We start from the raw sequence: 14,775 nt of genomic DNA on the forward strand, positions 1-14,775 counted from the left end.
GACAGACGGACGGACGGACATGTCTAGGTCGAGTTCGCCCGTCATGCTGATTCAGAATATATGTATACTTTATGGGGTCGGAATGTTTCCTTCTGCATGTTACATACTTTGCACAAACCTAATATACCCTTTTTACCCTACGGGTACAGGGTATAGAAATAATAATTATGTATATTTGAATCTTAGCTACCGGGTCTATTACTTCAAGACGATCTCGAGCTCTTTAGTCATAACAAAACTCTCTAACTCAATACGACACACACACAATTCTCAGCACAAAAGTATATATAGAAGCCAACCAGAATTGTTGTGTAGAAGATTAGGTGGTTTTAATAATATATACATATATATATATATATATATATATATATATATATACGAGTATAGACGTATAGTGAAGTGAGAATGTCCAAACGTCCTCGCGAATTAGATAGCGTGAAGAAGAAGGCGGCTAGGGCGCGCTTTCGCAAATTAGTGCGCAGTGTTCTGTTCAATCGGCAATGGCTAACGGATACGGATGAGCAGCATACTGTCTCCCTGAATGCCAAGAGAAATGTTGCCACGTTGTTCCGACGCAAGCGCAAGGCGGGTATATTAACAATGGCAGTAAGTATGCAATAAAGCTGTGCACCCACTATGTAGTTCTACCTGGTAACGACAACAGGAAAAGGCGCTTTTGGGGACCGCTAGTTATACGCGAACTGTCGAGGAGCGTAAAAAATTGGTCAGCATTGTTGCTCATTTGGCATGTTTTTCAAAAATACCACCGGTACGTAGTATATATCGGAGTTAGATAATTCGGAATAAGTTTATATCTATTATTAATAAAATCTACAGAAAATACGAGCCCGGATGGTGCCTTGCTTAAGGTTCATGGCTTGTGGAGCTGGTCGCAGGCTAATGAAAGAAGGAGATAGAGGTGTAACTATATACTTTATTGTTACCGGAGAGGTAGAGATGACCAAAAAGGTGTTCAATGCGGTACGTATTGAAAGAAATGCTTTGAAAAAATGCATAATGTTTGCAATAGGTGACCAATGCCTACGAAGACAAAACCGAAGCTATCTACGGCCCTGGCGATTGTGTTGGAGATGTAGATATGCTTGAACAGCAACTAAGAACTCATTCGTTTACATCGACGTGTAAGTGTGAAAATTTTCGGAACGATAAAGTAACATTGGAGCCTTTGTATACATACCCTGTACCCGCTGCACTAGCACATTAAATACAAGTATGTATTAATGTTGTTGATTAAGAATGTGAAGGTTTTAATATGCATATAGCCATATGGGATCACTCTACAAACTAAACTAGGTCAATCAATTTTAATGCAGGTCCCTATCCATTCCAACAACTAGACCTCCATATTCTAACACAAAATATTGTGTGGTTGTCTGAGAGAGAAAACCATTTGATTTCAAAGTATACCCCAATTATTATCAAAATGTTTGAGTACAATATATTTGAATACAAGGGTATAAACCCTTGGCAACGTTTTCTATATTCGAAACTTTTTTGAAGTTAAACTTCTTATGTGTCAGTTTTAAATGCTGGATCAGCAACCTTTTCCGTAACGAAACCAATAGCACGATAACAGGCGCACATAATTGAACAGCAAGTAGACCAGCTGACGAAATTGAAATTATGAATGGAAAATGCTGCCCGAAGGTAACATACATACATACATTAAAATAAACTCGCATCTGGTATTTTGATTTTTCAGAGTCGCCATTTTTTGTGGTTTCCATTAATATGTTTAAAATATTGTCAGAGGCTCTTGAAAGCTGGATCGGCAGCCATCGGTGACGGCGGGTTTTCTATTTTTTTAAGTGTGTTCTATAGCTATATATAGTGGTGCTACTTACGATATTTTAAATCTATTTTTAGTGGGTTTTCTAGATATTTTTAGGCCGATTTGTGGTGGATTTTCCACTCTTTTTCTAACTACTTCAAATAGCTTGTCTACCCATTTACGTATCTAACGATTTTTCTATCTAATTTCATTGGGTTTTCTAGACATTTTTAGGTGGATTAGCAGATTTTCCACACTTTCTCTAGCTACTTAAAATTGCTTTTCTATCCATTTTTTAGCAGGGTTTCTAGCTATTCATAGCAGGATTTGAAGCTAGTTTCTAGCACGATAACCTTAAGCGATAACCATTTGCTAGCGAAGGCAAATTTACATTAGCCACCATCATTTATGAATAATTATAAAGGCTTCTCTGACCAATCTAAATAAATTAACTTATTTAATCATTCCAATACAGCCATAAAGTTTCACTTCTATCGCGTGTTGCCCTTACACACAAATTATTTTTTGTTCTGGTTGAAATAAAAAATGTACACGCTTATAAACTTTGGGTACAGGGTACAATTAGGCATATACGAGTCCCTAGATGACATAATAATTGACGAAGACTCTTTCCTAATGTCCTGCAGCGGCTTGTGAGCTTTTACTTTTAAATGACCGTGATTTCCACGAAATATTAGGGCCATATGCTGTAAAAATTTGGCGGGAGAAGAAGAGGGCCTTAGCGGGCCTGGAATATTTCAGTTTTATGAGCAGGAACCAGGCAAGACACTTGATCTTAATCCTCGTTCACTAAATGCGAACTAAAGTCTATTTGTATTTCATAATGTAGATTGTAGAGGCTTGTAAGTTTGGCACCATTAAGCAATACCATCCGCTGGACACCATATACTCTGAGAACAGAGGTTCAGTGAGCTACGTTTATTTTATTCTAAGCGGCGAATGTGTTATACTGCAGTGTCTTCATATGAGGGTATGATCTAAATCACCTAACTGTAGAGTCATCCTCACATAGTCTTTGCCACAGGTCTCCAAAGTGAACAGTACCAAGCAATATGAATTAGCTGGTTATAGGAAAAGAACTAGCACTTACCCAATGTCAGCCAAACAGTCAAGCTTTAATATTAAAGAAGTTTTAGAGAGCAGCACTTCTGAAGATGCCATTCCGCATCCGCGCAGACCACGTAGAAGTGCGTTAGGACTCGAGGGAATCGAGCAAGCATGCGGACACAATGCACCACCCATCCCTGACCCAGTACATATGTCTCTTTTGGACCCTTATACCGAAAAAGAGTCGCTTGAGGGTGAGGAACAAGAGGTCGAGGAATACGATGACCTAAATGGTAGAAATTTAAGCGAAACAACAGAGCACTCTCAAGCCTTGGACCCATCAAGAAGTTTTATTGAACGATCAAGCCACAGGCTCCTTCTGAAGGAAAGCGAAGTTTTTACCCTATCATCGCTCAGCAGCACGATATTACGGTCCAAGGGGTTAGCGAGATCTCAAACGGAAGTATGCCAGCACACTTAGCATTTACTGTTAGTAAGTAAGTGATTAATTGAACCAATCCACAGCTCCCAGACCAATTTGAGACCCACTTCATAGATGTTGGGTCGCTTACATACGGAGGCATTTTTGGTTTGGGTGAGACATTTGAGCATCGCGTGATAATGGCACGCACGACAGTGCAGTGCTTGGTCCTTCCACGTTTCTGGTTAATGGAGAGTGCTCAGAATCCGGGAAACATATGGCAGCGTCAACGTTTTTATATCGATAGATGTATTCCTTCGAGGGTGGCGTTGTTCGAAGACTTCTTAACTACGCGCAAATGGAATTCGTTTTGTAGCGATTACATTCAAAGTACTTTGGACAAAGACTCAACATCGAACAGCACCAAGATCGAAAATATTCCTATATTTTGTCGCATTATGGAAACATCGGACGATTCCTAAACGGGCAACCACTTACAGACATACATTTACAACACTCCTACTATATATTTTTAATTCACAGTCTTTGCGGACGATAGTCGAGTGTTCCTATCGTATCGTCAATTTATCATGTTCTCATGTTTATGAAGGACAGAAAGTGAAATGATGTTGAATTAAAACAGAAACATAACCAACCAACTACAACTTTTTTAATCACAAGAAATGCATTTTTTTTTTAAATTATAATGGAATACGTTCCGTTTTCGAATAGTAGTAGGTAGGTACATACAAGTGTAATCTTTATTTTCTGGATACATTATATACTTACATACATAGGAAACATTTCACACCCATACTTTTTAACAAACACTATGTAGTATGTACTTCATTGCAGAAAATACTGAGTTCCTAGCAGTTGTTGTTCGCCTGTTCTCAGGATTTCCCCATCTTTCCAGATCTTAAATATTTTTACTCGACGAGAGAAAGGTACATTTACAAAGTTTTCTTTTAATAATAGTAGATAATCCACAACATTTATACTCAGTGTAGAGAGATCACACAGGAGATAATACTTTATAGTACAAACATATAATAGCTTACACAAATCTTTTTCTGTATATTTTTGTACATACATATACATATGTACATACGTACGAGTAAGTACATAACTATAAAAATAAAGTAAATTAAATGTGGAACAAGATTTGGCAAGTAAACGGCTCATACATATGTATATGTGTATATAGATAGTACTTACAAACTCGTATTTTAAATAACGTTTCCAATGAGTCTTCAGACATACATACATACATAGTTACATATATGCATATTGTACAATAGATACAAACATATCATATAGTATAGTAATTGTTGTGGTACATTTTTGACTTATTGTTGACTGATTGTTTTAAGTGTTTTCTTCGCTGGTACATTGTTTAAATAGTCGTATTGGTACTACAAGGATGTACGATGTGGGACTTGGAATCTAACCGATTCATACTATATATCATTTTCTACAGCATGTATTAGTTATACTTGTATATATAATTGTGTATGGTTTTGATTTTTGCATAACATTTCACTAATATTTTTCTACTTTTGCATACATAATACTTACATATATCAATTTTTGTTTAAAAAAAATATTTATTAAGGTACATGCACATCCATATATTGTATGTATATTGAAATAACTTCTCGTCTCGCAGATTGCACGATTGCACTGAAAACTTTCCATTACACACAATACCTTTCTGGTATATTTTTATAAGTAGAATAATTGGTGTAGTTAGAGCAATATATGTATATAGTATATAATTTGGGTTTTCATTTTGTACAATAAATAGCATAGTTTCTTTGGAGTCTTATGTGTTTTCAGCCCCTGTGATTGGTTTTAAGAGATATGCGCACACAGCTTAAATTCAAATACATGTAGATACGTACAAGTTCATTTTGTGCAAGGATGGGGATATTGTTTCCGGATAAAAAAAAAATAGAGAAAAATTGTAGAAAACTACCGCTACTATACTTTGCTTTATATTCCTATATACTATATAGTATACCATAAATTCAATTTACTTATTTTCAATGATCAATTGCAATTGCAGCACGAGACTTCGAGCCAGTTGCAAAACCGCCTGTGCATTGTGACGTTCGGCCATCTCTGAAATAGGTACATATAAATATATAAAGATAAATGAAAATTCATGTATATAACTGCGTATTAGCTTACCATTAAAGAACTTGATGACATCCGTAAAGTCCATGCTGTTCGACAAGATAATGTCGCGGTAGGTTTCCAATAGAGCCAGAGCTAGGAAGAGTACAAAATGGCCGGAAGCCATGTTCTTGGCCGCCCAGATGACTTCCCAGGTGGAAAAGACGTCATCGTAGACCAGTTCCCGCTTAAAGTCCAGCAGGAACCAGCGATAGCAGAAATAGAAGTGCGTGTAGTCGCCGTTCGAGTCCATTAAATCGTACATTTCTGAGTCCAGTATCTGGATGAGTGAACTGCGCCCAATAAAGAAAGCAAAAAAGACAGTATAAATTTTATAGCAATTGCATTCCAGTTTTCCCGCAAGGAGCATTTTAGCTGAAAGGACTACCAGTTAGTTTTCGAAACGCCTAAAATCTGCAGACGTGCCAAATTCTAATCCAACTACAAGGTGCGTTCCAAAACAAACAGGATTTTTACGTATACAAAATTTAGTAATTTAGGAATAATGTACTTTTTCTAATTTCAATGAAGGGGACTACTTCAGACTTCGTACATTGACTTGCACGGTCTAAAAGAATCTCCAATGAATGGCTTCCATATCCACATAACTCTTTCCTTTCATCGGTAAATGCATTGTTCGAAAATATGATTTAGAACATATTCTCCAATTTAAACTATGACAGAGTACTATATTACAACTACAAATACATACATAGCTGCTTAAAAAAGTTTGTTTGCATTGCCAATTGGCTCTTATATAGCTGCTGTTAAAACAACATGTGTAAATATTGTGCAAAAGCAGTGAATACCATTGACCGAATGTCTTAAATATGTAATTGTTCACCCAAATTTTCCCTAGCTGGACCAAAGTCTAGCCTATACAATTTTAATTTACAACTCTCTGCTCTCATTTATTCACAGATACAGACTTTAAGTTAAATCCCACAGCAAGAATAACTGTGGGTGGAAATTTTATAAAAAGCCTTTTCACAAGCTAAGAAACTTAGTTGTAAACAAACAAATTTCTGAAAGCTCAATCTTGTGCCAAAGGAATTATGTGTGTTTACCTCTATTACTATTAATTATTTTTTTATGAATTACTATACAACGTTAAAATTCACATATTTACTTTACATTCGAATAAGTTAGACCTGACTACAATAGTCCCCTAGGATCTTTCCCACTATTAAAAAGTCTCGTTTTAAAATCATTCAAACCGCTATCCAATCCATTATGGGAAATTTATTGAAATTTGAAAGTATGTTCTGATTATTTATTTATTTGCATAAAACGGAGCTTTTTCGACAAGATTAAATGAACTTTCCTAAGCGATATTTTTCGATTTGTTTATAAAGTTTCAATTAATTATTCCTTACCGCATATTGGCAAAATGCATGTCCATTGCACCGCCACTGGGAAAGTTCTCAATCATGCGCTCCATCAGCTTGCAGAAGCAACTGTAGCTCAAGGACTCATCGTCGAAGATTACGAGCAGTGGGGCGACGAGGTCGCACATGCCCTGCATATAGCCCACATCCAGATGCTCCCACACATAGGTCGATATGACGTTGCGCAGCTTATCCAGATTCTCATTAGCAAAGTACCAATAGTTGCGGTCACAGCGCTGCACATCCTTCTCAATGCGATGGAGATTGAGACCAAACTGTTCTAGGAGCTCGCTCTAAATAATTTGAGATACGTACATACATATGTGTATAGGCATTAATGGATGATATTTAGAAAACATAGTCGTTATTTCAATAAAAAAAAGCATGTACATATACGGCTAATATTGCGATCTTTTAAATGCACTCTCGCCACGATGCTCTGACGTGGGTACAGTAGATGCAAAATATTTTGGCAACCCGAAAAAAAAGTTGTTACGCTGTTGGTTTGTTTTTTTTAATGGGGGGATATATTAAACGTTCCGCCTCCCGTGGCTCTTTGGCTAACAAAAATCAAATTACAAAACTATGAACTAAAACCTTCTGCCTTCGCGGCCCAACTTCAACTAAAATTCGTACAACTCCATTTTGCATTCTCTAGCCCAGACTTATCAACTATTCCTCCTCCCTTTCTTAGGAGGAGTCAGTCTGAGGGGCTGCCAACTAGCTCCTGCGCCAGCGGTGCTCGTTGTAGGAGGCTGCCACCTGTTGGTTTGGCAGTCGGTGGCAGTGCTCCCCATTCCTTATTATGGCGTTATGTAGCTGTCAGCTTTGACAGCCAGCGTTATGTTGTGGGGCTGCAGCTGTTGGCCACGTGTTGCCGTGCATTTTTATAGCCTGTACCCAAAGGGTGAAAGGCTATACTAGTTTTGTGCGCATGTATGTAACACACAGACGGAGGCGTGGCAGACCCCACAAAGTATATATATTATTGATCAGGATGAGAAGACGAGTCGATATAGCCATGTCCGTCTGTCTGTCTGTCCGTCTGTCTGTATGAGCGCAAGGATCTCAGTGTTTTTATACCCTGTACCCGTAGGGAAAAAAGGGTATATTAGGTTTGTGCAAAGTATGTAACATACAGAAGGAAGCATCTCCGACCCCATAAAGTATATATATTTTTGATCAGCATGACGAGAGAAATCGATCTAGACATGTCCGTCCGTCTGTCCGTCTGGATGAACGCGAGGATCTCAGAAACTATAAAAGCTAGAATAACCAAAGTTGGCATCCAGATTCTCCTAGGTCCGAGTAAGGACGAGTTTATTTTTTTTTTTTTTAATTTTCCCCCCCTTCCCCCGCTGCAGAATTTCGTCAATAGCGTCCACATTTCAAATGCTACCTGAACCAAACTTTGCACACATAATTTATAAATAATTTATAAAAAATAAATATAAAATCTACTGTTGTTTACAATTTTATTGAATTCTGTCAATTCTAAGAAAAGTTATTAGCGAAACAAATTCTCGCCAGTACAACCCCCACAAACTGCAGTAACAAGTTCGCTCTTCTTCTTCCTCTTTTTGCTGCTGCTTTGGGCGCATATAACTCAGTGACGGAAGTTTACCTGGGTACAGGGTATTACACTGTCGGGCTTGCTCGACTGTAGCGTTCTCTCTTGTTTCTTATAACTTCCGTAATTCTCGGAATTTTGAAATCAATTTTGGTAGGTATATCCAGTTAGTAATGTGTCCGTGTGCCAAATTTCATTATGATAGGTCAATTCTGAAGAAAGTTATAGCCATAAGTAAAATCGCTGCTCATGCGCTGCCTGCAGCTCTGTCGGCAGCGCTGCCCGCAGCTGTTGTTGTTGCTGCTTTGTTCAACTTTGTGCTGCATACATACACGCATATGAACACGCATAGGTACGTGATGTAAATGTATGCTGTTAAAACTGAACATAAACATGTATTCTAATTTAATTAATTCATTCATTCATTTTTTTTAATAATTTAATTTTTTTTAAATTTTTTTTTTTAATTTTTCCTTTTTGTGGAGAGTACAGGCTATTTTACTGTCGGGCTTGCTCGACTGTAGCGTTCTATCTTTTTTTTTTTTTTGCAAATTTAGGTTGCACTTTCCTTTGCAAAATCTGTGACTTCTCCCGAGTGTTGTCTGGTGTTTCGTAGGCGTTAATTGGTGTGTGTGTGTTGTATTGTTGTCACACCTAAAGTAACTTCTGGTCTTCATTTCCCAACAACCGCAGTCTCTTCTGGCGCATCTGAGTCCTCCCCGTGAGCGAATGTTTCCATTCGCCATCATCGCCATAGTCTCCTCGCAAATCGTTCCATCGATACCGGCACGTCAACAACTCGCACATTCCCCCCTACTGGTGGGACGGGCTTGCGAAGCTACTTGTGGCTCCGGTATCCACCAACGCGTCGAGGGCAGACCGCAGATCGCAGTCTACCCTCAACACCATCGCTAGCGTGCGTTCTGCCGTTAGTTCTCCTGCGCGGGCTCCGGCATTTCCCGCTGGACGCCTGCAACACCCATTCGCTCGCACGCCCACTTTCCCGCACTCCCAGCAATCTCTTGGCATTAGGGCAATATCCTAGGTAGTGCCTGGTATTCCACAGCGTCGGCATGGCAGATGTGTAATTGAATGCTGTGACCCCGGAATTTCATCGACGGCGGGTGTTGGCTGTGCCGCCGCGAGTGGAACCATTAGGCTCGTCTCGCCCACTGACATGGGTGGGGCTTCTCCTCGCACTACCTTTTCCAGTCGGTTCATGGCCAGTGCGAGCTCGGATATCGTTCGGATCTCCTTACCGACGCGGATTCTGCTGCGTATTGATGGGTGACTGTTGTGGTGAATAAGTATCAACTATTCTTCTGGCGTCCAGTCTGCGTCGAGCATGAGCTCCTGCATCGCCCGTGAGTACGCCAGACTCGGACTCGACTCGGACTCTCCTTGGAACCACTCCCGCACCGCTCGACGGCACTTCACCACATAGGGTGCTGTGGGGAATGCCTCTAGCAAATCCTCACGGAACTCTACCCACCGCTGGGACAGGTTTTGTCTCTTGCGCTCCCACATGAATGCCACACCCGTGAGGATTATAGGTAACATGGATACTAAAGTCATCTCTTCTAGATTACGAAGGAAAGACCTGGGGTCCGCGCTGCCCGGCTATGTCGATTAATAGATTTCGTGGAGTGTTTCACCTACCTTCTAGTACTTTCGCTCCAATCTAGTATATCGTTTTACAGTATATTATAGGTGGAAGTATGTATGTATATAAGTGTAGAGTCAGGTAAAGAAAACGGGATGTTTTCACTGAATTTTTAAAAGCGGTGGTGCTACAAATATTTGGACTTAATTTTTTGAAGAGACGGGTATCTCACATTGTGAACAATTGCTCGGAACTCGGGAATTCGAACTGGAAAAATTGTAAACTAATCCAGAAAACAACATACTCGTATATTTGAAAACCAAATAGCTCAAAAGCAAGTAGAGATTTGAAAAGGAGGTAAGTGTTACTTACGCTGTAAACACCTCCATTGGAGCTAGCTGGAGATGCGCATGAGGACTTTGGCTGCTGCAGTGAATCCAGTGTGCCACCACTGGCGCCTTCGACCGCTTGCTCCGTGAGAGGTGACATTTGGCCGTTGCTCCCACCTGGCTTCGACCCTTGCTGCCAATTGGCAATGTCTACTGATGCGTTGGTTATGATGACAGCCGCCTGCAATGGCTTGCTGGCCTCCTCTGGCGGTTCTTGGGGTTCTTCGTCTAGCAGCAGCTGTGCCTGCAAATCATCGGCGCTGAGGTACTCTGGGCTAAGGACGCTCCGTGTATCAGCCATTTGAGTCGCGCCGCCAACTGTCTCGTAGCTAGAGGTGGGCGATGTAGAGGAGCTTGGCACACATTTTTCATCCAAGGGCTTGCTCGTATTCACTGCTGATGTCTGTTGCTGATCTTGTTGTTGTTCTTTTTGTTGTTCCTCCTCCTCGTCCAGATCATCGAGTCCTTCATCCACATGACCTGAATCTGTGCTGGTCTTCATAGCACGTGGTATGGGCTTCACGCTTAGGTGCGAACCACTGCCCGTTCCTACGAGTGCGGCTTTGGGGGCTAGTGGTTGTTCCTGTTCCTTTTGCTGTTGCCCCTGCTCATCATCGGACTCCAAGTCGCCTGGATCTGAAATGTCTGATATGTCCTCAAACACCTCGTTTTCTAGCTCACCACCAGCCTCCAGATCAGCAGCGCGCACCGTACGCTCATTTCCACTGTTACTGCCCGAGCTCAGCTTGGCCACAGCTCGTGCTGTTTTTTCCTTTTCCCGCTGCTGCACAATGGCATCCACAGCCAACCACTCGCTCATCGTCGTCTCGTAGTAGTGCTTGCAAGTCTCATCCTGTTTCTGACGGTCCTCCAGCGTGGATCCGAACGCATAGTGGCCCAACAGATACGGCCACACCTGCTTACGTAGTTCCGGCTCTACACCACCAAAGTAGACCAGGCGATAGAACTCTGTTTGGTTGTGCATGACGCCGTCAACGTTGAGTAATTCCCATCGCTCCTTCGTCAAGCCCTCCTCATCGGCTTTCACTGCAATGAGTGTGCGACCAGAAATGAAAAATTAGAAAAATGCATTTCACTTTTTTAAGTAATTAGTATGACTCCAATAAATAAAACTCTGCAGACAATACTGGTCTAAAAAATATATTTTAACTGGTGAGTAGAAAAAATTCTTGTATGAGGGAGTTAATCAAGTTAGCGGAATATATGTATATTCCTATTTGGGTACGTTTTGAAGTGAAACTTCTTATACAAGTATAAGGGTTTTGAAAGCTGAATCGGCAACCTTTTTTGTGACGAAATAACTTTTTTACAAATGGAAATACAACTGTTTTCTACTATTTATAGCGGTGTTTCTTGCCATTTTCTAGCGGTTTTTCTATTAATTTTTTATGGATTTCGTAGGAATTTTCTAGCGGTTCTTCGAGCCATTACCAAATTTTCTCTTCATTTTCTATCTACAAGTATTTATAGCGGTTTTGTATGTCTTTTCTTGAATATTCTACCAATTTTTGCCTGGGTTTCTAAACATTTATAGTGAGTTTTCTAGCCTTTTTAGTGGTCTTTCTGGTTAATTATAGTGGATTTTCTAGCGAGGTTTCTTGTAATTTGTAGAGGATTTCCTATCCATTTTCTATCTATTTGTAGCGGTTTTGTATGTCTTTTCTTGAATATTCTACCAATTTTTGCCTGGGTTTCTAAACATTTATAGTGAGTTTTCTAGCCTTTTTATTGGTCTTTCTTGTGGTGGGTTTTCTAGCGGGATTTCCTTTCAAGCCAAATATACATTAGCCATCAATCATTGTATAACAATTATAAAGGCTTCCCTTACACCTACTTCCTTCTTTTGTGGGTGAATTGTGGGCGTTTATTCTGATTGATACTTACTCTCTGGCGTGATGCGTCCATGCACTAGACCCGACAGGTGCGTGCGGACGGTCGAAAGGTGCCGGCAATAGGCCAGCCAGCCGTAGAAAGCGCGGGAGATGATCTGACGCCTCATGGTGGAGCAGACCATCTCGATGCTGGTGTTCTGTGCGTGCTGCTGCAGCAGCGGCGACTCCAGCGGATATTGATCGATGGAGAGACTCTTGTTGGAGCAATCGCTGCTGCCGGTTGTCGAGCAACTGCTTAATTGGGCGCGTCGCGGAGTGCTGCGCACAAAGTCCAGAATAGAATGTGTGGCCGCTGTGGAGAATCAATGGACAAATAGGCATAACTTTCTAAGCTCTGATGTGAATTTTTTTTTTTTATTTAGTTCATTTCATATTTCATCTATACATATTTCCTTTCACTTAAACAGTACACGCTTTTCAGGAAACACATAAAAAAGTTCACGTTCTCTTCCCAAAAACAGAAAAGATTTGTATGCCAAAATATTTCAATTAGAATCGGGAAGAAACACTAAAGGAAAAGTTTAATTATCTCCTGCTCTATATTTCAGCACTTTTTACGAATGGGAACAAAAAAATCACGTTTATTTCTATCATACAAATAATAAATCATTTTCCAAGTCACCTAAACCCTATATATAGAAATTGCAGCAGGAGGGATTTAAGTTTTAACTTACTGTCAGGACTTTAAAATCCCTTCAAATTGTTGAATAGATAAGAACCAAGATATGTTTCAAGCATTGCTTCTACTTCCTAAATTACTTAAATTGGGAAATGATCCACAGGCAGGACGAGCCAAAGATAAATTATCGAACTATTTAGGATTGTATTATTTTGGACTCCATCAAGTAAAAACCTGATATTCCCCACCTGTGGTGTTTGTTATTTGAAAGGTTGTATCATCGTAAGACGTGAAAACAAACATCTGATATGAAATTAGCTTTTAGACACAATACATATCCATATACAAACAACAAGTATTTCGTGCATAGACTTTATGAAATATAGTGGAGGGATACTCATGTATAAGTAACATTGAAGTTCTATCCTGTCGACTTAGACACGATTCTTGCCATATTGTAGTAGACAAATGGACATATCACTATTCTATACAACAGAAACTTTCAAGTGGAAAACAACTTGATTTTAATTAATTTAACATATTTCTTATACATATTTTAGAAATATTATATATTATATATGTACCAACATATATTCATACACCTTTTAATGTTTTCTGTGCAGGGTACAGCAAATATTTTCTTCAAACATTATTTGGAAATGGGTAAATTGCTTTCTTATTATACCCTGTACCCAAAGGGTAAAACACAAAAAAAATAAAAGCTTGATGATCTTTAAAAATGCTATGTAAATAAAGCCCTTTACCCTTAACATCGCTTGGGTCGTTTCCAATTGAGAAGAAGAAGGACCTCATAAAGTATTTATTCGTATTTATGGCAGAGACAAATGAACCAAGAGACGTCCATCCGTCTGTCTGTATGAACGTGTAGATTTCGTAAACTGCTGAGCCCACATTAACAGAAGTTTGTATGTAGTCTACCCTAGCTCTGTTACAGCACTAGTTTATTTCATTTTATTGATTTCTTGGCTCTTTCCTAAGCTACATAATTTCGTCAATACTACCCCAAATTCTATAAAAACTAAGCTTTCATTCAAAGAAAAGTTTCAAACGAAAAAATGTAATACAGTACTATTGCGTAACGAGACGCCCTTTTGGGGTACAGGAAACTCCACTGTCGGACTGGGTTGACTGTAACATTATCTTCTGCATTATACAAGTGTAATGGAAATTTTCTATTCGTCGTGTGACATGTAATTAGCCATGGCTTGGTCGAACAATCGTGTATTGCTTTCTGAATAAAAAGTGCTGGTCGCACTTACCAAATTCTTCGTGTCGACTCTTGCTCACAATGCGAAACACATAATCAATGGGTGTCTCGTCAACCGATTCCATGACTGATGGCAAAATGCGGCGACGCATGCTGCGCGGCCATAGAAACATTTTGCCAATGCCGCGCTGTGACCAAAGAGGCGGATCCAGCTGTCCATGTGGCAACAAGCCGGTTTCCAGGCAGCTGAGAAACTGCTGCATGTGTCCGCCCTCGGGAAAATGTATCGGGGGTCGCTGCACTCCATCTTGACCCACCAGGATAACAGTGCCCCCACTGTCCTCGCCGCGACTCTGATGACAATGTACATAGACAATGTCATCCACATTAATGTTGAGTGCATATGCCCAGAAGGCGTCTTTGTCAATGTCCTCGTCCTCGGTCTCATTGTAGCCGTTCATTAGCTGGTTGGGCGTCCATTTGATGGTCAGCGTCTGTATGTGCTGGTGAAGACTCAAGTAGCCAGGCATGGGCTCAACCACATCCTTCTGCGAAGCGAAATCAGATCTATATGGTAGTGTACACGAAGAAAAAGCTTCCCACTCA

At 40.0% G+C, this 14,775-nt stretch overlaps 2 protein-coding genes across 2 annotated transcripts in view; one reads left to right on the forward strand and one right to left on the reverse strand.

Moving 5' to 3' along the window:
* Positions 1 to 295: 295 nt before the first annotated feature.
* Positions 296 to 3,940, forward strand: LOC115627591. Its single transcript, XM_030523314.1, has 7 exons — positions 296 to 606; positions 665 to 769; positions 838 to 981; positions 1,031 to 1,142; positions 2,440 to 2,783; positions 2,838 to 3,323; positions 3,386 to 3,940. The coding sequence occupies exons 1-5, from the start codon at positions 406 to 408 to the stop codon at positions 2,604 to 2,606; spliced, it is 729 nt and encodes a 242-aa protein (XP_030379174.1). The 5' UTR covers positions 296 to 405; the 3' UTR covers positions 2,607 to 2,783; positions 2,838 to 3,323; positions 3,386 to 3,940.
* Positions 3,941 to 4,944: 1,004 nt separating this feature from the next.
* LOC115627481 (small G protein signaling modulator 1) overlaps positions 4,945 to 14,775 on the reverse strand; it is a 47,586-nt gene continuing 37,755 nt past the window's right edge. The window contains exons 5-10 of the mRNA XM_030523160.1: positions 14,222 to 14,717; positions 12,315 to 12,614; positions 10,393 to 11,456; positions 6,836 to 7,140; positions 5,475 to 5,752; positions 4,945 to 5,405 (exon numbers count right to left, since the gene is read on the reverse strand). Coding sequence (XP_030379020.1) covers positions 5,317 to 5,405; positions 5,475 to 5,752; positions 6,836 to 7,140; positions 10,393 to 11,456; positions 12,315 to 12,614; positions 14,222 to 14,717 — 2,532 coding nt within the window. The 3' untranslated portion in view covers positions 4,945 to 5,316. The remainder of the gene's footprint in view (positions 5,406 to 5,474; positions 5,753 to 6,835; positions 7,141 to 10,392; positions 11,457 to 12,314; positions 12,615 to 14,221; positions 14,718 to 14,775) is intronic.

Source organism: Scaptodrosophila lebanonensis, unplaced genomic scaffold (genome assembly GCF_003285725.1).
Source record: "Scaptodrosophila lebanonensis strain 11010-0011.00,11010-0021.00 unplaced genomic scaffold, SlebRS2 tig00000096-arrow-pilon, whole genome shotgun sequence".
Taxonomy (NCBI): Eukaryota; Metazoa; Arthropoda; class Insecta; order Diptera; family Drosophilidae; genus Scaptodrosophila; species Scaptodrosophila lebanonensis.

Coding starts and splice junctions, on each gene's coding strand:
- LOC115627591 (XM_030523314.1), top strand. CDS start 406: ATGTCCAAACGTCCTCGCGAATTAGATAGCGTGAAGAAGAAGGCGGCT. Junction 607..664: donor CGGGTATATTAACAATGGCA/GTAAGTATGCAA, acceptor TAACGACAACAG/GAAAAGGCGCTTTTGGGGAC. Junction 982..1,030: donor CCAAAAAGGTGTTCAATGCG/GTACGTATTGAA, acceptor TGTTTGCAATAG/GTGACCAATGCCTACGAAGA.